Source organism: Sabethes cyaneus, chromosome 3, assembly GCF_943734655.1.
Source record: "Sabethes cyaneus chromosome 3, idSabCyanKW18_F2, whole genome shotgun sequence".
Taxonomy (NCBI): domain Eukaryota; kingdom Metazoa; phylum Arthropoda; class Insecta; order Diptera; family Culicidae; genus Sabethes; species Sabethes cyaneus.
In genome coordinates, this window is record NC_071355.1 from 170,617,092 (window position 1) to 170,644,151 (window position 27,060).

General features: G+C 40.2%; 1 protein-coding gene across 1 annotated transcript; it reads right to left on the reverse strand.

The window, feature by feature from the left end:
- Nucleotides 1-752: 752 nt before the first annotated feature.
- Nucleotides 753-24,668, reverse strand: LOC128744225 (histidine decarboxylase). Its single transcript, XM_053841065.1, has 11 exons — nucleotides 24,641-24,668; nucleotides 16,341-16,627; nucleotides 15,827-16,228; nucleotides 15,054-15,283; nucleotides 14,903-14,993; nucleotides 14,406-14,838; nucleotides 14,143-14,288; nucleotides 13,913-14,084; nucleotides 13,622-13,651; nucleotides 7,468-7,489; nucleotides 753-1,659 (listed from the first exon to the last, which is right to left on the reverse strand). Exons 1-11 carry the CDS (start codon nucleotides 24,666-24,668, stop codon nucleotides 753-755), a joined length of 2,748 nt encoding a protein of 915 aa, XP_053697040.1.
- Nucleotides 24,669-27,060: the final 2,392 nt, after the last annotated feature.

The following is a 27,060-nucleotide window of genomic DNA, read 5'->3' on the forward strand; positions in this document are numbered from 1 at the left end:
CTGCAACTGGATGTTTCGGAGCAGAAAAACAAAACGCCAGACCCAATCCGCATGCTTGCAGTTCAATGACTGCGACTTATTTGTATAATTGGTTACGATTTGTTTGCTAGCAGCCCCACGTCCCGTGCGCACTTTAATGTTGGAGCACCAACTCCGAGCGACGTACTGAACTGAGTGACTGATGCGGACCAGTCGGCGGCGGTGGTGGCCCTGTGTAGAGTAAGTACACCGACAACTAATTAGGAAGTTTGCTTATGCCCTAGCGAGCCTCCCCAACGCCTGTAATTATGCAGCTAAACATTTATTGATGGCTCTTACAACTGCTGCCGGGTACGATTGAGTGGTTCGCGGCTATTTTACTATTGCAATGTAGTATATTTGCTTACTTTATACATCTCTTCTTACAGCTAAATGCTAACACATGTTTGCTGTTTGGTATTTTCATTTCCTGCTAGATAACTGTTAAAATACGGATATGTGGAATAACCACTAATCGGCGAATCGAACAAATTATTGAAAGATTTCGCAACCTTATTGACATGCACAGCAGATATATTGTTTGACGATGTGTTGTACATTCTTGGATCTGATTTTTTTACAAGTGGACTAATAAATTGTATAGTTGATAGAGACACCGAAAGCCCCTAAAATATACAGAATGATTTTTTGTTTTCTATAATTTTGTTACTATAAATTGCTTTTGCGATGAAGACTTTTCTAATCAGTAAACGACAATAATAATACACCTTACACTACAATCTAACGGTACAATGTCCACATTTGCGACAAATTTTAACATTTTCATAAATTACTTCATCATCACATCGTGTTCCGATCCGGCACTTCCGCTCCGGTTCTCGCTCTTTCCGGTCGTTCAAAGCATCCATCTGGGGGCAAACCTGTTCAAATTTTTCCACAAAGTTCTCCTCAAACTGTAACGTTTTCCGAAGAATATCCTTTACATTCAGCTGTGGATCGTGATTGTGATAGACGGGGTCGAAATTTATGCACTGCCCGTGCTCGTCCGAGATGCAACACTGAAATTTTGGGGCAATCAAATTCAGCTTCTTCCAATCGTGTTCAACTACCCTGCCGTCGAGCAGAATGGCTTCGTCGGTTATAATCTCGTTGATTGTGGAGATTTGCCGCCGAAACGGTCGCCTTGCGATGTCGTTTTGCGATAGAACTCGCTTGACCCCGCCCGCTGGCTTCGGACACATGATGTCGAAACTTTTGTTATAGAACGCACACCGAATCATGGGCTCTGATTGACGTTTTTCCGGATATGCGTTCGGTACGGTCAACGAAAACAGATGGCTGCTGTCCGAACAGCGGCGCTTCGATAAAGAACTCGCGCGGTAGCTGTGCAGAGAGCGGTTTTCGTCGATCGAATCCAGGTTAGATTCGTACGATGCCTTGGCGGACGAAGCGTTGGAGGATGCGAGCGACGGTAGAGTGAAGGCTTGGTCAAGAGAATCCGTCGAAAAGTACGGTTCGGAACGTCTGGCGGTCGGTTTCGATAGTAGGTTTTGTAAACTGTTGGCGGCATTAGTTTGGACTTGAATCATGCCGACATCCACACTTTGCGAGCGGAACTGTCGGCGTGGAGTTGGTGGAGGGGTCCGGTAGGGCAATGGAATTGGCAGCAGAAACGAGGGGCTGCCCAGCGTCTCCAGGGATTCTGAAAAGATTATGAATAATTGAGTGTTGTTCGAGTAATTTATTACAATTGCGACGATATTATCGTACAATGTATTTGAGTTGGCACTATCTGTGAAACGATCAACCTCGTGTTTTGTCTTGGCCTTTTAATGAGGCCTGGAATATAATTAATGTTTTAAGCGGTAGTTTTTTACAATTGACGAAAGGGCAGTAAAAGAAAGTAATGAAACAAAGGCGTTGATAGTGCCCAAAAAGAACAGGACAAGGAGTAAAGGAGAAATAACGGAAAATAAGATAAGGGAGGGTCATTACAGCAACGCTCAAGAAGTTATGCACCGCATCATCTTTTACCCAAACTGGGGGATCCGCGGATCGAACCATGCTGTAATCGGAGCAAATTATAACTAAATTTGAACCTACTTCTCCTCCCAGGCTCTTGTGGATCACAGATATTGGTTAACCTTTGAACCACAGCGGGCTGGATAAAAAAACACTCCACCAACACTGGCGGGTTTAACTATTTTTAGACACAAATTGTACCTCTTCCTCTGTCTAGTATAGTCAAATCACCGATCGAGAAGTTTATTTTAACTCGTTTACTAACCGGGACGATAAAACTGTACAGGGGCTTTCAAATGTTTTACAATGTTATTTAGTACATACATTAAAATACAATACATTTCTCTGAATCGCCACTACTGTTTATCGCCAAAAAAGGCGGAAAAAGGCAGATTCCAATACGATTTGCATAGCTTGTTTGAAATTGCTCCATGGAATGGTGGTTGTGTTTTGTAGCTCGTTCCATCTTTCTTACACACATTCGTACACTTTCTCTACCGGTATATTTGTGAATAGCGATATAACATCCAGCGAATACATCACACAATCTTCGGGTATTTCCATTTTGGTTATTTCTTCCGCAAATGTAAAACTATTCTCGACGTGGTGTTCTGTTTTACCTGTCATGTTGCGTAGTATTTTTGCTAGAAATTGTGCCATCTTGTATGTGGCCATTTAAAACAGTCATTAATTCAATTGAAATGTATGTAACTTTTTGATACAGTATTTTTTAACATTTTTTATGAAATCAAAACTATTTTTTGGTTAATTTCAGGATAATTATTCAACAAACATCGGATGATAATTTTTGCTATGTTGAAACTCTCTATGTTTAATATGAAGAAGTTTTAGGTGGAGCAGATGCCATTAGTAAATATTTATTAAGAGTTATTTGCATACAATTTGCACTTGTTTTTAAGATACTACCGAACTTATAACGTATGCTACTATGAAAGAATTTAAAACAGTTTACAAAAGAAACTGTGAAGTCGGCTGTTGAAAACCTGCTTTCTGAAGAATTTCGTACGGCTGGTTGCGATAACTGAAATGTCTTGTAAGCCATCCAAAGATACTGCCGTTCCTGTTTCGTGTAAAGTAATTGAGTACTCAGCAAATCACGAACTAATCAATGAATAACTGAACGCAAACTGAAACAAGGGAATACAAAATTGGCGAACCGTAAGTAATTGTATTATTTTACTATTGTTATCTTTTAGATCACAGTTAACTTTATTTTTACTTTTTTCTTTTAGGTTACATGGCACTGCCGTGGAGACAACGCTTTTTATACCTTGGTAGACTGCCTTTTCAAACAAAATTTATGGGATCTTTTGACTTTGACGGGTATGAACCGAGATCAAAGTGGCCACAAGGATTTCGTGAATTTGGTAATGTCTGACAACTGCGTTTGTCCTTAACACAAGTTGGAGGTCCAATGTATACAGCACAAAAAATGGAAGCTGTAAGTAAAATGGAGTTCCTGTAAAACTAAACTGTTTCGCATTGCAAAGGCGCGATCGGAAAACCGCTTATTACGCAGATCAGCACTTTTACCGAAGCGTAAATTGAACTCAACAAATGTGATAACGGAGTGGGATCAGAAGGAACACGATACACGGGGTAGAGTAGTAAGATAGAGAGCACTGCAGAATGAATTGTTGGTTTGTTTCTGATTGGCACGTATTGGTCCTCATTCGGCATTGGCTGTTTATTTTCAGAATCAAAAATTGCTTTCAAATCTGAGACAATAATCAAAATATCAATGTGATAATAAATTAAACGTTTTGTAGTAAGATTTATGTTGAATAAAATATGTTATGTCGAATAAAAATATTTCAGTTTAAAGCGGGAATCCTGTTTCTTAAAGGCACAAGGCAGAGTTACTAAATTAAACATTATTAATATATAGTCGTAAGTTCGAGAATTAGCTTTGTCACAATGCCACATGTAAGTATGTAAAAAAGAAGACTGAACCGGTCTTGAGAAAAAACCCTGTTGCTTCAAAAAATGTACTTCCTTAATTTTCCATTTCTGAATGTTTTGCACGGTGGTTACGCAAATGACTTTAAGAGTATTTGATAGGATCCATTTATTTTTAAAATTTTAACTCAAACAATAACTTGAAACGTTAATTTTACATATCCTTTTATTTTTGACGTAGGACTACGTCTCTCAGAAACGTAGCTGGTACATGGGGTAATTTCAAAAAATCGAAAAATTCTAGACCTGAAAGTAAACAATCACCCCTTTTGTCACTCCGATTGTATCTTTAAACATTGAATCTAGTTCAATTTGATGTCCTGAAAGTGAAACGTCATTGAAACGTTTTGCAGATAGAGTCCATATAGATTGAATTGCCTAAAAATGCACTCAAAAAGTATTCGGACAGTTAACTATTAGTTGAAATAAATCTGCTTTCTCGCTTAACAACTATCTTGTAGGACCGTCTACATTCTTTATTACCTGTTTTAATCTGTTTAGGATAAAATTAACCAAATTCTCAAATATTTCTGTATGAATTGCTGACCATTTTTCTCATTATAGATATGAAATTGTCTCAAAAGATGTTCAATGGGGTTCAAATATAGACTGAATGCTGATGTTTTGATATCTCTAGGATAGTTGCATGATACTCAACGCTTACAACTATCGACAGAATGTTTTTGTCATCACCCCCTTGGAAATTGGCTTGAAAAATCGGGGGGCAAAAAAATAATTTGTAGGATATGAGTAATTTTTTTTTAAATCAATTGTCTGTGGGCTCTACAGTCTGAAAAACTTGAAAAATGAGTGTACGAGTTGAGTTACCGATTCTAGCATGAAATAGAAATAAAAATTCAAACAGCGGAATTTCCGAAAATCGGCCAAAAAAATTATCTTTCATTTTTGTGTGTTTTCGTAGATTTTTGCATGGAAATTAACAACGTATATATCAAAAGAAAGAATAGATTTGGTTTTCACGTTTAAACTTAAAATAAAAATGCCTAAAATCCATATTTTTCTTGCTCGATTAATAAATTCTCTTTGTTTTTTTTTCACCCAACCCCCCACCCCCCAACCTTCAGTGGTTGAACACCGGAAGGACAAAAACTTTATAAAATATTTGTCATGGCCTAAATGCAAGTTTCCTAAACCTAATACTTTCAAACATCCTCTGGGATATTAATGAGATCGGAACTACGTATTTTTCACTATTGCACTGTTGAAAATATGCAATTGGAAACAATTTTACAAAATCAACAACAGAACTACTGCTATCCTGTTATCTTACAGAAAACAAAGAATGTTTTTACTGCCAACCCTTTCCCAACGTTGAAGACATTTTACAACTCGAACTCATTTGCTTAATAGCACATCCTTATCAAAACACAATGCATTCTCTTTTCACTACTCTTCTAATGAAACGACAAACATACGCATACATAGAGTATGCATGTAGAGAATTGTATTCAACCGGACAATACTGCTGTAGTGCACTTCCCTAACACAGTTATCAAATTGGCCGACGCCGAGGTTCAATCGTCGTAAAGAATCTTCGACCCGTTGGAACGAGAAGACTCGCTTTTTTTCTAAAAGGGAAGTAATCGAAATCATTGTAACTAACTGTCGTCTTTGCCTGTGAAGCAAGGCGATCATAAAAAATTATATGGAGAAATTTGACCTTGAAATTCTTCGGTAATTTTCATTCAATCACAAAATGAAAAGGAAAATTATAACGAAACCACATAATTGCCACAGCAAGTGTGAATCGATCGGCATCCAAACCTTCAAAATCCATTCTGCCAGAATTATTTACGCTCAAAATCTTTCACATTTTCGTGATTAACACCTAAATTATGGTTTGACACTCTGCGGTAAGACCTAGTCGTAGTACCTGTTTTGACGTAGGACTACGTCTTTGTTTACTGTTTACTGGGACTGGGTAGCACTTTGTGAAAACGAAAAAAGAAGTGTAACGTTTGAATGAAAGATTTCAAATGGTAATAACTACTAAACTACTGAACGAAACTGAACAATTTATATGTCGTTGGATAGATAAAATGGCCAGCTATTTCATGGATGGGGTAAGAGAGCAATTTTATGGAGGACGTAAGAGGATGGGGGCTCCTATACAAATGAAACACAAATTTTCTCAAAACTCGAGAACTTATCAAGCGGATTGAACCTAATTTGGCATGTGGGGGTTTTAGAAGGCACGATTTTTTCCTATGTGTACTGAGGCCCCTTCCTCTTCTTAGGGGGGGGGGGGCTCCCATACAAATGAAATTCGAATTTCCTCATAACTCTAGAACTAAGCAAACCAAAGGAACCAAATTTGGCATGTGGGGGGTTTAGGAGGTTAGGATTTATTCTATGGTCTACTGAGACACACCCGTCTTTTAACAAGAGGGGCTCCTATAGAAATGAAACACAAATTTCCTCATAACTCGAGAACTAATTAAGAATCTTTACGTGTGTACCATATTTTCTGCTATGTAACAAGCGGTAAGCTGTGAAAGTCAACTAGTAAAACCTTCTCAGGGCAAGAGACAGTGAATCGACGCCGCTAACTTACGTGCCTATTGAAATTCATGTCAAAAGAGATGGACGTTCGAATGGCGCGTCATATTTGCGATGAACGTGCTTTGGCTTTAATGTTATTTGTAACCAATGGCCCTTTTAAAGGCTGCAAGCGAGTTAAAGTAAGATTATTGAAACATGTCAAGCTAGGCATAATCATATTTAATGCAAAAATCTGTGGGCTGGTCATTCATGAAAAGCACTATTTCATTCAACCTTTATGATGCCACTTGTGTGCTTAAAAGAAATCTTTATGTCTCAATGGTTGCAGGCGTTGTACTCATGAACCCCCATTCACGTATTTTCAAAGCTACTATTGCATTCAATGAAGAATTGAACCTGAATATTTCGCTCTTCTCTTTTAAACATTCACTTAAACAATGGCACTCTTAATTCTTAAAAACACACCATTTCTGGCATATGTTTACATTAGTCTTTGATCTAATGATCTGATATAGTCACCCTTTCGTAGAACCCTTAGGGCTGTGTACCTTATTATTTTTATGAAATGCAGGAATATGTGCAGAAAAGATCACAAAGTCTTTGAACTGTCATCACAGACTGTCATGCAAGTAAGCCATTCAATTAATGTGTTTCCCCTAAATATGGGAGCCATCCAGTGCTTAGAAATCTCATATGTAATTTATGCTCATGCTTTTCTGTTTCTAGTATAGATGAAATGAACGTAGTAGGGTTACGGACCCTGTTCGTCAGACGTAAACACGATCCATACTTTATTGCGAATTTTTATAAGAATAAATCCGCAAATACTCAAGTTCTTTACACCAGATAAATCGGACACATCTTGCCTGTACATGTATACCCATTTAGCCCGAAAAAAATATTTCTGAACTTACACTTCTCAGTGGAACAATTTTTTATGCTCCAAAGCGAGTTCATAACAACAACAACGTCATAAACAACATTTCTTTCGTTTATCATGGACAGACCGTAATTATTTACAAAAAACAGCAAGAGCTACCCAACTACTATGAAAAAGTGGAAATAGTTTGATTCACAGCTCAAAATTTCAAGTAGTTACTCCGAGCGATCAGCAGATTCTCTTCGTCATACTCAAAACTGGCAGAAAACTAAGAGAACTTCTATTTTTTGAACAAATAGTGAAATATAGGAATTTTCTAACATATTCTTTTCCTCGATAGCGAAGAGAAAATCCATAAATATCAATACCAGGTTAGTTTGAATGTCGCATCAAAATTACTTATAATGCTGATTTCTTGTCTATATGTCTGAAAAGTAAACGAAGACCCGCAGTAGACGAACCCATCCAGCACCCTATTTCCAACCTGAAACCTACGATTCGAGCTAATCACTTGTGTTCACGTTCTCTATTTATGTCTTTATTTTATGTCGTTCGTGTTGTTCTCTACATTGATTCATTCTCTACAATAGTGAATGAAATTCAAGAGCAAAAAAATTTATTGACTGCTTAGTCGAGCAATCATTAAGCACTGTGATTCATGAATGAGTTGTTTAGAAGGGTAGAAAACTAAGAAAGATAAACACTGCCGGCAGTTCAGTAGTCATGTGCTGACAGAAGAAGAATTCTACCAGGGGTAAAATTGTATGCACTGAATGCGTTTTAATTTCGCTTTCATGTAGGGCTGTCAATTTTTTCGAGCACTGAAGCCATCAATGGATGTGGCCGACACATGCTTTCAATAAGACGACACTACCTGTCTCGCAGGGTGCAAAACAATGATCCATTTGAGTTTGATGAACAATTAATTTGGGCTTGTAAATTCGTCAACACGAATTGGCTGCAATGGCGACACGCCAGAGCAGAGAGAGGTGCCGAGATGCTACGGCTACCGAACAGAGATATCACCATCGTAAGGAATGCCAGCACTGAGATCGCATTCTTGTGGAGGCGGAGAATTGCTTCGAGAGGCACGATACGAGAAGTTTCTTCAATACGATCAACAGAATCAGGAACCGGACCGTGCTAACTCCTGTTATGTGCAATGACAAGGAGAGGAGCCTGATTACCGAAAGGTCAGAGGTGGCTAGGCGTTGTAAACAACATTTCGATGCATTGTTGGAGCGGTCCTATTGAAGACTATATGATGGAGAAGCTGTGGATGCACCACCTCTGGACGAGGCTAAAAAAGCGGCGAGAGAGCTGAAAAATAGCAAAGCAGCTGGAAAGGACGGCATCCCCGCCGAACTTTTGAAAGTTGGAAACGAACGGCTGTATTGTGCAATCAATCCAAAGGTATGGACTGAGGAGGAATCACCTACGGACTGGTTGGAAGGTTTCATATGCTTTATTTACAAAAAAGGCCATCGACTCGATTGCAACGATTACCGCGGCATTACGCTCTTTATAAAATTCTATCCCGCATCCTGTTTCATAGACTGAGACAGTTGCAGGAAACCTTTGTTGGCGAATTCCAGGGCGGTTTTCGAGAGGGACGCTCCACGACGGACCTTGCGACGAATCGTCGATAAATTCCGGAAGTTTAACTTACAAACTCACCATTTATTTATAGACTTCAAGACTACGATTCAGTTAAACAAAATCAGCTGGTAAAAATAATCCACCAAAACTGATTAGGCTGATACGGGCTACTCTTGATGGTTCAAAATCAAGCGTCAGGATAGCGGGTGAGACATCGGACTCGTTTGTTAGGTTAGATGGTTTGAAGCAAGGTGACGGACTATCGAATTTGCTGTTCAATATTGCGTTAGAAGGTGCTATTCGATAGGCAGGCCTGCAGAGAAGTGGTAACATCACGAAATCTCATCAGCTTATAGGGTTTGCGGACGGCATTGACATCAACGGTAAAGAGCTGTGGAAGAAGCGTACACGTATCTTAAGGAAGAAGCTGCGAGGATTGGGCTTATCATACATTCTACCAAAACAAAGTATATGGTAGCTGGTAGAGAGCATGGTAGCCCTTCGGATGTTAGAATTGCGGTGATAATAGAAGGAGATACTTTTGAAGTGGTGTTTACCTTGGTACGTTAATGACACGTTACACCGATGTGGGTCGTGAAGTAAAAAGGCGGATAGCGGCTGCCAACAGCGTCTTCTAAGGATTACGTAAACTGCAACTACAAAAATATAAAACTCGCGCTCTATAAAACGCTAATTCTCCCGATGGTACTTTATGGCCACGAAGTGTGGACGTAGACAGAAAGCGACCGACGAGCTCTTGACGTTTTTGAGCGTAAGATCCTGCGATCAATTCTTGGCGGCATATTAGAAGATGTAGAGTGGCGCAGGTGCATTAATCTTGAAATATACCAAGTATACAAAGATGCGGATATTCTGAAGCGACTAAGCTGGCCACGTAACAAGGATGCCGGATGAGAGAACAGCAAAAACAATATTTAGCAGAGAACCTAACAGAGGCCGATGACTTCGAGGCAGACTCCGTACCCATTGGATTGGATGAGCGCAGTTAACATTGATGCTAGAGCAGCGGGTGTTAGGAGCGATTGGAGAGCGGCAGCGCAAGACCGAGAAACATGGAGACGTCTCCTGATTCCGGCAGGGATTCGATAAACGGATTGTCGCCTAAAAAAATTCGTTGCCCCGATCATGTGATTACATTTCTAGACTGCTTTTCATGGCACTGCCTACAGTTTTTCATCTCTACGTTTATTTAAGGGGAAACCGAAAGTGGCTCAAAGATGGCTGGATAAATGGCTACCGTTCGAAGCATGTATTGTTTTGCACCTTAAAAATGCATCTGTATTGGCAGAGCACGCTTTCGCCACGGAATCAGTGCTTCCAGTGCTGTTATAATTTCCTAAAACTGGCCATTCCATTTATCGATCTGCTATATATCAACAAACGCTCAGCAAAACATAATTGCTAATGGAAAATAAATTTAACTGATCATATCGATCATTACATGTCCATAAAAGCGACCAATGTATAATTTGGAATTAGTTAATAGATATTTTGTTGCGCACATATTTCATTGTACTAGCGGTTTCCGAAAAAGCAGCAACACAGTATCAAACTTTCGTCACATCAATGAGCTTTTAAAGAGCTTTCAACTTTCGCCGCATGGATAAGCTTAGAGTGATGTAAACAAACAAAACGCAAGCGCAGAAATCAAAAACTGGCCTCCGATGCAAACGGATTAATTAAACATCCTAGTGATCCTACGCATTATTCAGTTGCTGCTGTTAATCTTGATTGAATCGGAATGCCTTGATAAAGAAAACAAACCATATTTCGGGATGCTTGTAGTCGGTGCGGTTGGCTGCGGATCAAGTGTGGTTATGTTTGCAAGCTCCGCTATTTGACATATGTTACCAATACTAATGCAATATTCAAATAAACGTTTAGGTTTTTAACGAACACATGAGATGAACAGTACAGTGTTTGTCGCACTAATACAATAACGTTAGCCACTTTCGGTATCGCCTTAAATGAACTCATGAAACTTTACTATTAAAGTTTACTTTACTTTACTTTTAAAAAAGTTAAAAGCTTATCATGAAACTTTATTAGCAAAAAGTGTTCATTTCTGTTTCATTATTTTGTCTGGATGTAATGAATTTTCCATTAAAACTTTCAGATAAGTTATATAAATGACAAGCACATGTACAGTTTTAAGGTGGTTAATTTATCCATCGCAACAAATCGTTGGAATATAAAAATCTTGCGATTCATTGATTGTAACTTTATTGATGCTTATGTATACAAATGCTTAGCATTCAAAGGCCTACCTAATTAATAGATTATTGAAGTAACACATATGTTTCAAAGCATTCGGTATCCGTGATTTGTTCACCAGACCAAATAGCATAATTGTAAGTTTTCGCTACAGTGATACAAGTGAAAAATATAAGAGTAAAGCTTGACTGTATTTCTGTGTTTTATACACTGGTTAATGTCCAGTTGAAGGGTTGTTGCAGCGCAATAATGTTTTATCATATTTCCTTGATGGTGCTCTAACTTATCTTCATAAAAAGGCGGAAAATCATTAGTTCAATAAAATAAAAATTGTATAGACCAATTTGGTTAACTAGCTTTTAACAAAAACATTTAACTCGATTACCTCCACGGTATGACTAATTATTTTAAATTCTGTTTCCTCTATTGAGAGTGTTTTATATTTTTTTTTATTTTTATGAATTTTTTTAATTCATCAGTTATATTTTTTTAATCGCCAGTTATAGTGGCGAATCGGTATTGTCCTGTAATAGTACATCGACTATATTTCTGAAAGTGTAAGCATTCATGCAAGTCATATCAAATGAGCGTGTTAATGCTGATGATACATTTTATCGATATTAGATAACCTCATTAGAAATGTATCAATAATTTATGTTTCTTCGTAGTGCCCTATTAAATATTTTATGTCGGGTATTGTCGTTATCGTCGGGCCACTGTTATGGTCGGGCCATCACGATTTTACAGTTTTAGTAACTCATGATATCTATGATACAACCATTGTAAAACTTCTTACTGCGATAGCTAACTTTTCACAATATTGCGAGTTTCAATCGTGTATTCAAAACACCCGTAGTGAATTCAGGTACTAAATCTTACAAAAAAAGTTTTCCAGACGCAATGAACTTTTCTTCAAGAAATGATTCATGAAATGCAATTAACGAAATAAATTTTGAAAACCTATGAAGCGTGTTGTGCTGCACACGAAGACTATAGAAAAATCCCCTTGAGTAAGGTGTTTGGGAAGGCTAAGGTAAAATACTAGAAAAGCGCTATTTGTAAAGGTCGGGCCACTTGACTACTGGTTGGGCCACCATAATGTTAAGCGCAGAAGCGCAATAATCACTAGATAATGTCAGTCACGTAAAATGTGATGAAATAAAGCAAAATAAATACGATAAAAACCTAGATTTTTGTTATTTTTTTTCATTGTAGTTGTACACTTCGAAAAAGGCAATTGTAGCAATGTTGATTTTACAAGATCGCCAAAATTTCGCAAAAATGCAAATAAAAATAGGGTATTTGTACCTATATGAGTCGCTGTTCACGGAATTCATTCTTTCCATGTCTCTATATAGAATTTCAATACATATGTCTTAGATGTTCTGCGGTGGCCCAACCTGCACAACATGGCCCGACTATGACAACATTTTTTGTCTTCACGTAAATGCCTATAACTTTTGTATTTTTCAAGCAATCAATTCAAAACTTTCCTGAAAGTTACCTTATTCTTAGACCTTTGCAACGATGTATTTAGATTTCCAAAACTCCTTTTGAAACGAAAGTTACGGGTGGATTCCAAAACGTGGCCCAACCACGACGACACTCCCCTATATATGTATATGCTTATTCAATTTAGTAAAGTACCTAATATCCAGAGAGTAAAAATTTTAAAGCCTGTTACATCGGCACCAACTTTTCAAAAGGGCTTAACTGCAAATTGCAAACAAACCGAGAGGTTTCTTTTCCTACACTGTTTAATGATTTTACCACTGTAAATAGGTCGGATTTAGTTAAAACTTGGTTGAAGCTACTCAAAATGCCCTTAAAGTGTACAAACTCAAATTTTGGGTAAAAAGTTCAGCCAATTTTGGCTACTTGCTATCGATAACTGAATTATTCTCTGCGACAAACAACGCACTTTTAAGTTCCTACTACCGATTTTTTTGGTTGAAAAACTACTCAAAATCCGACTTAAAGGACCTTTTGAGTAGTTTTAACTAAATCTAACCAATTTAGGGGTAAACTCATTTAGGTGTGTATGAATAGAAAATAACCCTTATTTTTTGCAATGAAACCCCTTTAAATAAATAGTAAAGTAAAAAAATGGTAGAGTCAGAATAATAATAAAGCATAATCATTTGAAATGCATCAAAAATGTAAGTTTAAAAATCAGTTTTGCATGCACCTCATATTAAAATGAAGCGTGTTTTAAAATGGCGGAGCGACAAAACTTATGTTATTTAATACAGTCAACGCAGAAATTTTTAAAATATTTATCCGAATCGTAGGAAAAATTAATTTTGTTCAATCTGTTCCCTCAAATGCAAATTATTGATACAAAGCTTTCCAAGTTGTAATCTAATTTCTTCCAAACTGCTCGAATCGAGCAATAAAGCTTACCTTGATCTACAACTTCCATCTGCTCACAAGCTGCACACAAGTACCGTGGTTGCATGAAACAGAAAGCATGACAGATTATATTTAAACTTAATATTGCATACAATGTTGTGTACGATTACAAGTGCTTTAAACAGAGGAAACATGAAAAGCGTTGATTTCACACTTATCAAACTTGGACACCACAAGAAGTAAACGTAAGCCAGATAAAAAAATCGTTAAAACACAGAACAAAAGATAACACACGGTTACGACACCTAAGGAATGAGAGCCTACACTACCTTCCCTTCGTACCTTCCCAAACCTCTTCGCAGTCCTCGGTAATGGCTTTGGACTCGATGCCATTTTTCACCTCGCCAGGACTGATGCCTTGCACTACCAGATCCATGCGGGAGTCCAGCGAGAACTGCTTACCGGACATGAGTATTCCCCGAACACGGCGTCTCATAGCCGGCGAATCCTGGTTCTACAAAATGAATCAAAAGTTCTCTTACACAAGCTTTCAGCTAAAATGCACTACTTACCGAAATACGTACTCCGGCGTAAACTTTAGCCAAAAACTCATCGGCGTCGAAGATTGCCGCGAACGATCCGTTAACAATTTTCGGTGACATTGGCGAATTTGCCAGAAGGAGACTCGAACCGAACGCTTCATTCTTTTCGCGAGTATCTAGAAAAGTGGGATACACAAGGGACTGCTCAAAACGAATACTACCAACGTGAAACGACGGGCGATATTTGACATGCCTAGCAAAACGCCTATTTTGAAATGGTAAAAATATCTCACCTCTTAGAGGCACTCTTGAGCGGTCCGCTATTTTAACGTTCAGTTCTTCCAGCATATCTCCGGTAACCGTCTTAATTTCATACCAATCCTTTAGGATATCCTCACTGGTAGTACGGGTTGAAGTGACGGTGAATCGAATGACGTATTTTCCCTTGAGCGATGCCGGCACAGCATGCAGATTACCGCGATGGTTGAGTCGTTTCAGTAGCTTCTCGGTAAGATGGTTTTCACCGCGAATCCTGAACACCACCATTCCGAGATGACGCACGGCTGGGATTTCGAAACGATGGTCGGCAAGCACTAGGGCTTCAAATTTTTGTGCTAACCGGACTCCTTCGCGGATGTGTTTCTGCAAACCTTTGATTCCGAAACTTCGCAGCACAAACCACAGCTTCAGAGCACGGAAGCGTTTGCTCAGTGGAATTTGCCAGTGCTAAAATGTCAGTTAAAATTATTAGTCGGTTATATGAGAATCAAATTGATGGTAAACTTCATACCATATAGTCAATGGCCAATCCGGAATTTTCATGCTGTAAATAGAGTGGCTCAACGTTAAATGTCCTGTGCAAAGCTCCACTATTTTTGACCCTTAAATAAATGTTCCGTTAAAGTATCTTTCTTTTTTTTTTGGGCAACCGCAAAACATACCACATAGCAGTGCAATCGAAATGAACCATCAACCATTTGGAAGGGTTGAAAGCAATCGAATCCGCACGGTTAATGCCCTTTAGCCATATCCGAAACTCCGGACAAATAAAAGCACTACCAGCGTAGGCAGCGTCGACATGCAACCAGATTTTATACCGGGCACAAACTTCACCGACCTCCTGCAGGTTATCGAAGGCACACGCTCCAGTAGTACCTAGTGTGGCACAAACCTATAATGATTTATATAATAACAAGATTCCGTGAATATTTTAAATACAACCGTCAAAAGTCTGCTTAAGGCTTGAGCTAGATTTTTGATTTATTTAATATTATATCCATTTTAATACTTCATTCTAGTTATAATATTTTGATGGTATCTTTTTAAATTTTTGGCAGTCTTTTTTACTGCGAACCGGATTCCGAAAAGTACCACTGCATCGCATTATTTGCTACTGTACAACTTTAACTTTAGTGAAACATTAGACTAAAAAGCAACAAGCAATTAAATTTTATACATTCTGAGCACTTCGTGCGCATAACCAGTCACCCACTTGTTGCTTCCATCTGGAGTCCAGTCTGCCTAATTGAATCCTCCGGGAATATACCAACTTTGCTAAGCAGATTTGTCAATCACACCGTTTACTTAGTGCTGCTTACTTGCCAGTATGTAAAGCGCTGTAGTAGAAGCACCGGCCAGCTAACTTTCATTCAGCTTTTCGCACTCTCTCTCTCGCCCTCTGTCCCTTCTCTTCCGCTAACAGCTCTCTACTCACCCAGAAAGGAATCAGCCCTTGCTTGATGTCCTCGTTGATGGCCTCCTCCAGGGCGCGCCCGCCCAAACTGAGACCGTCGTCGGCTTCAATGAATCGCATCCGCACCAATCCGATTAGAGCTGCCTTCTCGACGCTCGAGTGAGCCTGGTCCGAGCAGTACGCCACCAGCCGTGCGTTGATTTCCGCGTCCTGCTGGCCGGGCGTATGCTCGTGGAACCGTCTGATGGCCAATGTGCGCCCTGCCAGTAGACAAACCAGCGTAGCTTCGCTGGCTGTCGTTTGAATTACTCCACCCCCGTGGCTGACGCCTGGGATGTGCAGAAACTCATCCGGCAGGCCAATCATTTTACCCAACCAGTTCATGACGATTGATTCGAGCTCGGTGCATGCCGGAGATGAAGCCTGAATAAATGTGATGACGACAAACGAGAAGACAAAAGTATATATTAGCTGTCGCTAAGCCTATCATAAGCTAGGGTTAGTAGAAATCAATTGCTAATAGCAGTATATTTACCCAAGTAAATCCCAGGCAATTTATAGCATCTGCCAGCATATCGCCGAGCAACGAAGGAAACGAGTTGAGCGCCGGAAAGTATGCATGCATGTGCGGGCTTTGCCAGTGCGTTACGCCCGGCATTATCACCCGTTCGACGTCGTCGATGATCGTCTGCCAGGGTTCACCTTCGAGGGGTGCCGAGTCAGGCAACAGATTGCGCATGTAGCCAGGTTTGACGTCCGGTAGCACTCGTCGCTCACGGATGGTCTCCAGATAATCGGCGATGTAGTCTACCATTTCCTTGCCTATCGAGAAGCAAAACGATATGGAAGAGCTCGTTAAAGTTTAGTTTATAGCGTGGAATTCATTGTGCTATATCGGATTCGTTGGCATTTTAAACCGCAGCTTAGTGATGGATCATATTTTATTTTATTGGTAAAATCAAATTAATGTTTTAACTAATAAATGTTTAGGATGAGGCTAAACACCTTTCGAGCTTGTGATAACTTTTGATTATTACAGGGATACCTCGATATAAGATAATTTATAATTTCAAAAAGTTGTCTTATATCGAAATTATCTTATATCAAAATTATCTTATATCGAAATATGATTTTTTCAAACAAATTTGCGTTAGCGGTCGCCAATTTTGCTCTGTGTTGTGTGTTTACGTTTTTTGAACTATTTATTATTGTTTGAGCTATTAGCTTTTAACAAATTTTAGGGTAATTTTGAAATAATGAACAACTTCATTATTTCGCTGTGTTATCGTTAGATATAATGGGTTCGTGTGTCTTCTCATGCTGTATTTGGAGACGATTGCCGATCGCTTATCGAGTGGATGATGAACTACCAAATCTTTTGATATATCTCTCAACACCTTTGTTTCATAATTTTCTCCTAACGTTCCCTTCGTCGATTGTAAAAAACTGCCGTTATAAAAAAATAATTAATGCCTAACTTCATTACAAAGGTATAGACAACAACACGCGAGTTTGGTCTATGCATCAGTTTTTCCTGAAATACGTATTGGTACATTTTACCATAGTTACCATATGCAACTCTACTTTCTCCCAGACCGTGGAAGTTACTAAGCCATTGCCAGCATTTCTTAGCCGCATAGAGCTCTGCTGATAGTTGGTATAGAGCTGTTGATCTTCTATTGATCTGTCTGCTAATCTTCATCAGTACAATTTTTCACTTAACCTCTTGAACTGCTAAACCATTTTTTTTTGTATGCCAGAAAGGCACTTGATTCAAAACTACCACTAGGACAGTCACGGAGACTGTCTTTTGTAGCTGACCCCTATTAGTGGACCATTACTATCCATTGGCAGAACTAGCGCTCATTTGTAGGAGAGACTATAGCCCCCGGCATTTTTTCGACCGTTTTTCGACCGATTAAAATTATGGCTGGTAAACGGCTGGGTAATGCGTACCACCGGTGCCTTGCGCACTTGGCACAAAATGGACCCCACAGTCGTCCACAGCCTCTGACCCAGCAACTCCTACCCCTACCTCTTCGTGGTACCAGCCGGGATACGAGCAACCTCGGTGATGGAGATCGGGTAACCAACCCCGGTGGAATCCAAGGTCGTATGCTGACAGGGGAGGAGGGCTCCTTCGAGCTACGTTGGCCCTCAGGCCAACCCCTACCTACCCCTACCTCTTCGTGGTACCAGCCGGGATACGAGCAACCTCGGTGATGGAGATCGGGTAACCAACCCCGGTGGAATCCAAGGTCGTATGCTGACAGGGGAGGAGGGCTCCTTCGAGCTACGTTGGCCCTCAGGCTACGTTGGCCCTCAGGCTACGTTGGCCTACAGGATACTGTAGGATTGGTTGCGGGTTTTGCAAGCCTGAACTACAAAAAATTCAAAGCAATGGACTCCGTAAGTAATAATAATAACTCTAATCGGAACAATCGGCAAAGACCCAGCCGACGAAAACGGATTAACGATTGGAAATTAGGAACATGAAACTGTCGGTCTCTAAATTTCCTCGGAAGTATCCACGTGCTTTCTAAAGAAGTGCAGACCCGCGAGTTCGACATCGTAGCGCTACAGTACTACAGTACTACAGTACAGTACGCTACAGTAGCGCGAGATGCAGAAGCGGGTGATCGGGTGGTGACCGATCAGCCCCCGAATGTGCAGATTAAGAATCAAGGGCCGATTCTTTAATATTACCATAATTGACGTGCATAGCCCTTACCACGGAAGTACCGAAGATGAAAAGACGAATTATACGCGCAGCTGGAGCGTGAATACGACCGCTGCGCAAGATATGATGTCAAAATTGTCATCGGGGACTGTAATACTCAGGTTGGTCAGGAGGTGGAATTCATATCGGTGATTGGATGAACCGTCCGCACACCCGCAAACGAACGAAAACGGCCTAAGACTTGTCGACTTCGCCGCCCTCAAGAACATGGCCATACGTAGTACCTTCTTCCAGCATAACCTCTACCATCGGTACACCTGAAGATCACCCAACTGAAGGCAGAATCAAAAATCGACCACGTTCTGACAGATGGCCGGCACATTATCGACGTCAGAACCTATTCGGGCGCTAACATCGATTAGGATCACTACCTAGTGATGGTAAGGATACGTCAAAAACTATCTGTTGTGAACAACTTATAATACCGGCGCCCGCCACGGTATAATCTAGTGCGACTGAAGCAACCGGAGGTCGCCGAAAACTACGCGTTTTCTCTCGAAACCGCGCTGCGGGAAGATGGCGAGCTGGATGAAGCCCGTCTTGAGGACTGTTGGAATGCCGTGAAAACAGCCATTAACAGTGTAGCGGAGAACGTCCTAGGCCGTGTGGCACCGAATCGACGTAACGAATAGTTTGACGAGGAATGCCAGCAGATATTGGCTGAGAAGAACGCAGCGCGGGTATAAATGCTGCGTAGAGCCACCCGTCAGAATGTGGAGCGATACAAACAGAAGCGGAGACAGCAAACTCGACTCTTCAAGGAGAAGAAGCGTCATCAAGAGGAGAAGGAGTGCGAAGAACTCGCACAGCTGTACTGCTTTCACGACACACGGAAGTTCTATCAGAGACTCAACGAATCTCGCAAAGGCTTTGTGCCACGGACCGAAATGTGCAGAGATAAAGATGGAGGTATCTTGACTGGTGACCGTGCGGTGATAGAAAGGTGGAAGTAGCACTACGATGAACACCTGAATGGCGTGCAGGCGGAAGACCATGAGAGCGGAGGAAATGACCACATTGGTATAGCAAGCAACGAAGATGTGCCACCCCCATGGATAAGGGAAAGAGGCTATCCAGCGGCTGAAGAACAACAAAGCAGCGGGAAAGGATGGTATTGGAGCGGTACTTATTAAAATGGGCCAGGACAAGTTGGTCGGCTGTTTGCATCAGCTGATCGTCAAGATTTGGGAAACGGAACGACTACCGGAGGAGTGGAAAGACGGGGTTATCTGCACTAACTACAATAAAGGCGATAAGCTGGATTGTGAGAACTATCGAGCAATCCCTATTCTGAATGCCGCTTACAAAGTGCTGTCCCAAGTCATGTTCCATCGACTATCGCCATCAGCCAATAGATTTGTGGGAAGTTACCAGACCGGCTTCATGGAGGGTCGGTCTACAACGGACCAAATCTTCACCCTGCGGCAGATCCTCCAGAAGTGCCGCGAATTCGGAGTCCCCACGCATCATCTGTTCATCGATTTCAAAGACGCAAGTGATAGCGTAAACCGACAAGTGCTATGGAAAATTTTGCACGAAAACGGATTTCCGGGTAAACTTACTAGACTTATCATGGCTACGATGGATGGGATCCAAGTGCTGTGTGCGAATCTACGGGTGGATTGTCTGACCCATTCAAATCTCGCAGGGGACTTCGACAAGGAGATGGTCTTTCTGCCTGCTATTCAACATTGCGCTTGAAGGTGTGATATGACGAGCGGCGATTGAAATGCGGGGACGATTTTCAATAAATCCAGTTAATTTATCTGCTTCGCTACCGACGTGAATGCTGTCGGCAGAACATTTGAGGCGGAGGAAGATCAGTACACCAGACTAAAACGCGAAGCAGAGAACATTGGATTGAAGATAAATACGTCTAAAAGGAAGTATATGCTAGCGGGCGGGACCGAGCGCGATAGGGCCCGCTTGGGCAGTATCGGGGTAGTCGACGAGTTCGTATACCTTGGCTCACTGGCAACAGAGGACAACAATACCAGCCGTGAGATTAAAAGGTATATTATCAGTGGTAGTCGGGCCTACTGCGGACTCCACAAACGGTTGAGCGGTTGCGGTTGAACCATCTGAGCCCCCGTACAAAGTACATACTGTACAAAACGCTAATTAGACCAGTTGTCCTCCACGGACACGAAACGTGGAGACTGCTAGAAGGGGACCTAGGAACACTCGGAGTTTTCGAACCACCTGAAGAAGCGTCTTTGGCGGAGTGCAAGAGAACGGTGTATGGAGCTCGCGCGTCTCTACTGCGAACCAAGTATTTAGAAAGTGGTTAAAACTGGACGGATACGTTGGGTAGGCCATGTTGCTAGAATGCCGGACAACTATCCTGCAAAAATGGTTTTCGCATCGAAACCGGTAGGAACAAAATGAAGAGGAGCACTGCGAGCGAGTTGGCAAAACCAGGTGGAGCGAGATCTGGTGAGCACTGGGCGTCCGCGGAACTGGAGACCAGTTGCCATGGACTGAAATAGATGGAGAAATTATGCTGCGCAGGCCTTGTCGTAAGATGTTAGGCCAATTAAGTAAATAAGTAATATTAAAATTAAATGCACATTAGCCCCACATCTAGCCCCCCTGTAGCTTCGCCAATGCAACTATCGGCCATGGGCACTTCTAGTTTAACTTCGGGTACATCGTCCTTGAGGTACATGGTCCCTTGCGAGTTATATTCAGCCTTTTATTAAACTTGAGCATATCAGTAGCATAAAAAATCTGTTCCACTGGATTTCTACCCTTCTGCCGGCGTTGTTGACTCCCCAGTAAACATTGTCGTGTGTATATCAAAGTAACAAATAAGAAATATCTACCGATGTATATCTAGAAAAATCGTATTCGATGCACGAAACCAGCATATGCGTATTTTGGAGGCGATATGCGTACTGCAGATTATACGTAAATAATTCGCATTCATAAGTATTTCTATACGACGAGAACCGACTCTACATGATTAGTTCCATAATGCTATACAATTCTGTGATGAAAATCGTATGTAAATCTGTTGTCATCATTTTGTACGATTGAATATAAACTAGGGTGCGTTTTAATAATCTTTGTGTACGATTTCGATTTTGTTTAGAGATTTTTGGGATGTTTTTTATACATTCATATACGACTTGTGGGTTGCTGGGTCTTCAGGATTCTGGTTAGCTTATTTCGTACTCGTCGGTATGCGGCCCTTGTTCCTCAGCCAGTACTAACTCGTACAATCAACGTACGAAAATTGTCGTAGATATCTCTTACCAAATCCTGAATCGTTAATCAATAGACCAACCTAAAGAATCTGACTAAAGAAATGACGCTGGAGCTCAGTAACTCGCGGCCTCCTGTCATCATTAAACCTGATTTGCTCAACGATGATTGTTGTGCGTGACTCTGTTCAAAGTTGCTACAAAAAGTTCTAACAATATTTTTTCGAGATCAACGTTTAGGCGATTTTATGAACTGTACGATACAAATTTGATTGCCTGGTGTTTTCGTTAGGCAGCACGGATCGATTTCGTGATGATACGATGATATTTGTTGCCGTTTGCTAGCAGTCAATATTTTCTCCCGTGTTGATCGACTGATACTCCGCAAGTTTTCGAGCAAATGATTCAGAAGGTTTCATCGAGATTCATGCGCACTTAGTTTCGACGAACCGAAAATGAGCTTCAGTGTCATTTCTTTAGTCAGATTCTTTAGACCAACCTCATTATTTTTGTCTTGACCTTGAATGAGGTCAGCGTTGCTTCATATGAACAGCGTCACGCACAGTGCCCTGTAAGTCGCAAGGGACTGCATATAGTGTCGTCGTCCCGCCAGTAAAAACAAGTTTTCGGTCCGTCGTTTTTACAGTAGATGGAGGAAGAGGCACAATTTGTTTCTAAAAATAACTCAACTTGCCAAGTGTTGGAAGAGTCTGCAATACGTCGCACGCTTATTAAGGGGGTTGTGTAGTCTCACTTTTGTACAGCAAAAGTGATCTGTGGTTCAAAGGATCATTAATTAATAGGAGTGAGTTCGAATCCGGTTGTCAATGCTCCGATTACAACTTGGTTCGATTCATGGAATCCCCCAGCTTGGATAAAAGCTTGCGGTACACAACTTCCTAAGCGTTGCTTCATATGACCCTCCCTTACCCCCTCATCTTCCGCTTTTTCCCCTTCATGCCTGGCCTCAATCTGTACGATCCTATCGACTCTTTGTTTCATTACTTTCTTCTACCGTTCCCTCCGTCAAATGTAAAATCTACCGTTATAAAAACTTAATCGTTCATAAAGCCTAATAACACGTGTACAAGTTGATATCCCATCGTATATAATAGTAGTAGCCGACAAACATACGATTTTCAGCACAGAGTTGTATAGCAGTATGGAACCGGTCGTGCTTAATCATATGTTATCGTATAGATATGCCTATATAAACGAATCGTTGACATTTATTCCTCTGCGTGTACATCGCCTCGAAAACAGTACGCATTAGTTGGTTTTGCTCATCAAATACGATATAGTTGGATACATATCGATCGTTAACTTTTATTTGTAACCTTAATATTAATATGAAAATGATAGCACAAACAATCTTTTTGTGTACTTGTGGACGCACAGTGAACTTTGTACTATCCGAGAGCTAAGCGTATTTTCCCATCTGTCATCGACGCTTGAAGCAGCTAACTTCTAACTTCTTATGAAGAAGTTACTTGCTTATTCAATATTCGCGCTATTCTCAATTAGGAATGCTTTGATGTTTCTTTTCAGGAAACTTGGAATTGCGAAAACCGTAAAACCGTAGGTGTTATCGAAGAGATGTGTTCACTGAATCTGGCTTTCCAACATGACGTAAACTTGCATGCCATTTAGAGTACACCATCGTGAGTGAGAGTCAATATCAAATCTGGTCTTAATTTCACGGAATATCTATAAGTCGTCTGCGAATTAAGCTAAGAACAGCTCAAACGACTGCATAGCTCGTTAACAAAAAGTACAAATATAAAGAACCCTAAATGACTGCTTTGTAGCACACCAGACGGCAACTCGAAACAAACCGAATCAGGTATCGTCGAAACTCATTTAATTCTCACGTCGAGATCGTAATAAGTATTTATCATTATAAAATAACATGTTAGTCGAATTAAAGGACGACATTAATTTTTGTTTTCTTTCCCATCTTTACAGGTATTCTACTAACACGCTCAAATAAACAATAGTTAATTCGTTTTTGAAAGATGATAACTCTTGAACGCATGGTTAGAATGTTGGAATATTAATGCAAAAATGTCAAGAAATCCGTTCTGAACACAGTTTACATATTCTTCAAAACGAATTTCGAATGCGGCACTACCGAACAAACATTTTAGTTGAGTAACAGCTTATCAAACGCTTGTTACCTGGTAATTTGCTATACAATGGTTGAACAAACTACTATTGAACAAAAATGTTTGTTTGGTAAGGCTCTAAGGGCGAAGGCCGTCTACAGACTGTCCTACCCGTTAAAAAGATAATGATTGAATTGCTTAACTATTTTAATCTAATCAAGTTTTTTGACTTTTTCATTCTAATAATTTAACGGAGATAGATCGATAGATGATAATTGAGTTCCTCCTGCCTGTCAGGTATTGCAATAACAATGCACTTATCAGCAGCAGTTATTAATGAAGGCAAAGTAATTAAAAATACTACATGTAAAATGTTTCCTTCTGACACTGAAACAATTAAATATTGTAAAAAACTCTCTTAACCTCCTCCACTGACGTGCTTTCGTTAGTCATCATTTTGAATTGCAGCGTTGCGTTATTAATATTAAAACCTAAATCAATAAATGTTAATAAATGCTAAAACCTTAATCAATCACAATTTAAAGTTTTGCCTAGAAGTTTTAATTCTTTTTAAGCGTAGTTAATCGCTTGTTCTCTGATGACATCGAATACCACTTTTGCAGAAACTATTGGAAAATCCACGTGCAATGGCTAATATAAGCCACTAGGTAGTTGTTATTTTTCCGCAGTTATCGAATGAATTTTGGGCAATCACTTAATTCTCGCTGCGAGATTTCTTCAGCTGCTTAAATCGTCACAATGCCAACGTAATTGCTCTACATACCTCTTTTGCGATACTCGTCGAAGTCCATTTTTGGCTCTGAAGTGGTGTGAAATCCTTTACTGCGCCCGGTGACGGATGGCCGTGGTAATCAAAATGCTTTCAAGACGGAAACGAGAGAATTAAAAGATGGTTTCTTTTCTTTCCCCTGTCCGGGCGGCGATTAATTGCGAACACTTGAAAGCACCTGAGGGCACACCTGAACAGTACTAGCAACAACGGTACGTTTTCCAACTTGGACAGTGACGTTTTCTGCCGTTTCGTTTTTCCAGCTAATTAACTTATGATTTTTTTTTTCGGGTGCTAAGAACATCCGTTGATCGATTTGGAAGGGAGAATTATGAACCTGTTGGCTCGGTGGTTCGCGAAATACGACTGGATTGAATACGAAAAAAAACTGATGTATGACAGTATTCCCTTTAGTCCGTTGCAAGGTATCTATGTCGGTCATCCCTTGACGACTACAACGGACAAGTTGAACACTAACTATCAATGACAACACAGGTGCTGTTTGTCACGTTTATTTTGTGAATGAATACTTGTAACATTTAGGGTAAAAGTTTTCTTCGTATAATTCTATGTGGTCTGTTCGAATAACACCAAAAATGAAACGATAAAATAAGTAGAAATATTTTAAACAAGCTCTTTACCCTACATGCCAACATTGTCTGCTACAAGTTTACTAAGAATACCAACGCTGTAGTAGTAGCGGGTGTTCGAGAATATTGCCCTTTCCTGAAAGTGAGATTTTTTGTGGCTTCCCCCTGTCTGCTTCTAGTACATGGTCGCCGGTCGGTTTTGTAATCTTTCGGCCACGGCTACGTTGCGTTGTATGGAACATGCCCTAGGAATAGTACAGAACCGTACCAATCCTCAACTCTAAGCACTAACCTTGTTGTCACTTTTCAAGAGTTCATGTGTGGATTTAGGTAATAGTTTTTTAAATGGAAGCTTGCTTACAGACACAGTAGAAATATACTCGGTGGGTACTTCATATTAACGCAAAGTTTATTTCCCAACATTGATTATGCAATAAAATCGCATTTTAAATGCACAGAAAATTGCAAATTCCGTCTGCTTCCTAAAGCGCACACATTATTGACCTTTCGGGAGGGTTTGGGGCACAATAAATTTTTGTTTTCCAGTAAAGAAAAAAAAACGGCAGATAAATATTCAAATTTATTTCTTACAGTCGATCGTTCACCATTTAAATAATCTTGCCTTGGCGGCGCTATTTGTGTCTATGTGTACATGTTCCATTATCCGCTTGGTCATATAACTGTTGGAATCAAAGTTGGAAGCTTAAATGCTTCGTTTTATACGCGTGGCTTTATTTTATGCAAATCCTACTATCTATGCTAGAAGCTTGCTTTTTCTAGCCTGTTGGCCGTTTGTTTTACAAAACCGTGTTAAGTCCTACGTGCTGATCCATTATCAATCGATGTCTGTGGGAGAGCACTACAATAACGGCACATATGAACTCGCATGCACGAAAATATCGCAAAATGGGTTAGATATTCAATGTTACTACAAGTTCATTAAAGTTTGCGACAGTTTCTTCACAGACTAAGTTTCTTCGTCGAATTTGTCACATTGAGAAGCGTTTTGTATGAGTATTAGAATTTAATCTAATTAAGGTTTTTCGCGAAATGGTATTCTGCGAAACTCTATATTCCGCGTTATGGTCAACCGAGAATTGGTGTTCCGTAAAATGCTATTCGGCGAAATGGTTTGTAATGAAGGCGAATATTTAAATGCTATCCGCTTTATTTTATCAGACTATGCAATGGGGGAGTTGTTTTCTACTTTACTGTGAGGAAAATTTGTGTATTAAAACACCCATGAACTCTCCAGAAACTTGCAAACCTCAAGATTGTGACAAAGGTCATCCAAGATTCACGATTTATGTACTACACAGTTTAATTTGTGGCAATACGAAGTTTGTCGGGTCAACTAGTCTATACCTATAAAGAAGGATTTCTGTCTGTCTGTCCTGTGTTCCTTATAGAATCAAAAACTACTGAACCAATCGGCGTGAAAATTTGCATGTAGAGGTTTTTGGGGCCAGGAAAGGTTTTAGTGATGGTTCGAGACCCCTCCCCCCATTAAGAGGGAGGGCTCCCATACAAATGAAACACAAATTTCTGCATAACTCGAGAACTAATCAAGCAAATAGAACCAAATTTGGCATGTGGGTGTTTTCGGTGACAAGAATTTATTCTAGGGTAATTTGAGACCCCTCCCCTCTTTATAAGGGGAATTATAACTCCTCTCCCCTTTAAGAGGGGGAGTTTCCATACAAATTTCCTCATAACTCGAGAACTAATCAAGCAAATGGAACCAAATTTGGCTTGTGAAGGTTTTCGAGGGCAAGAAAATTTTCTATGTTGAATTAGGACCCCTCCTCACTTTAAGAGGGGGGG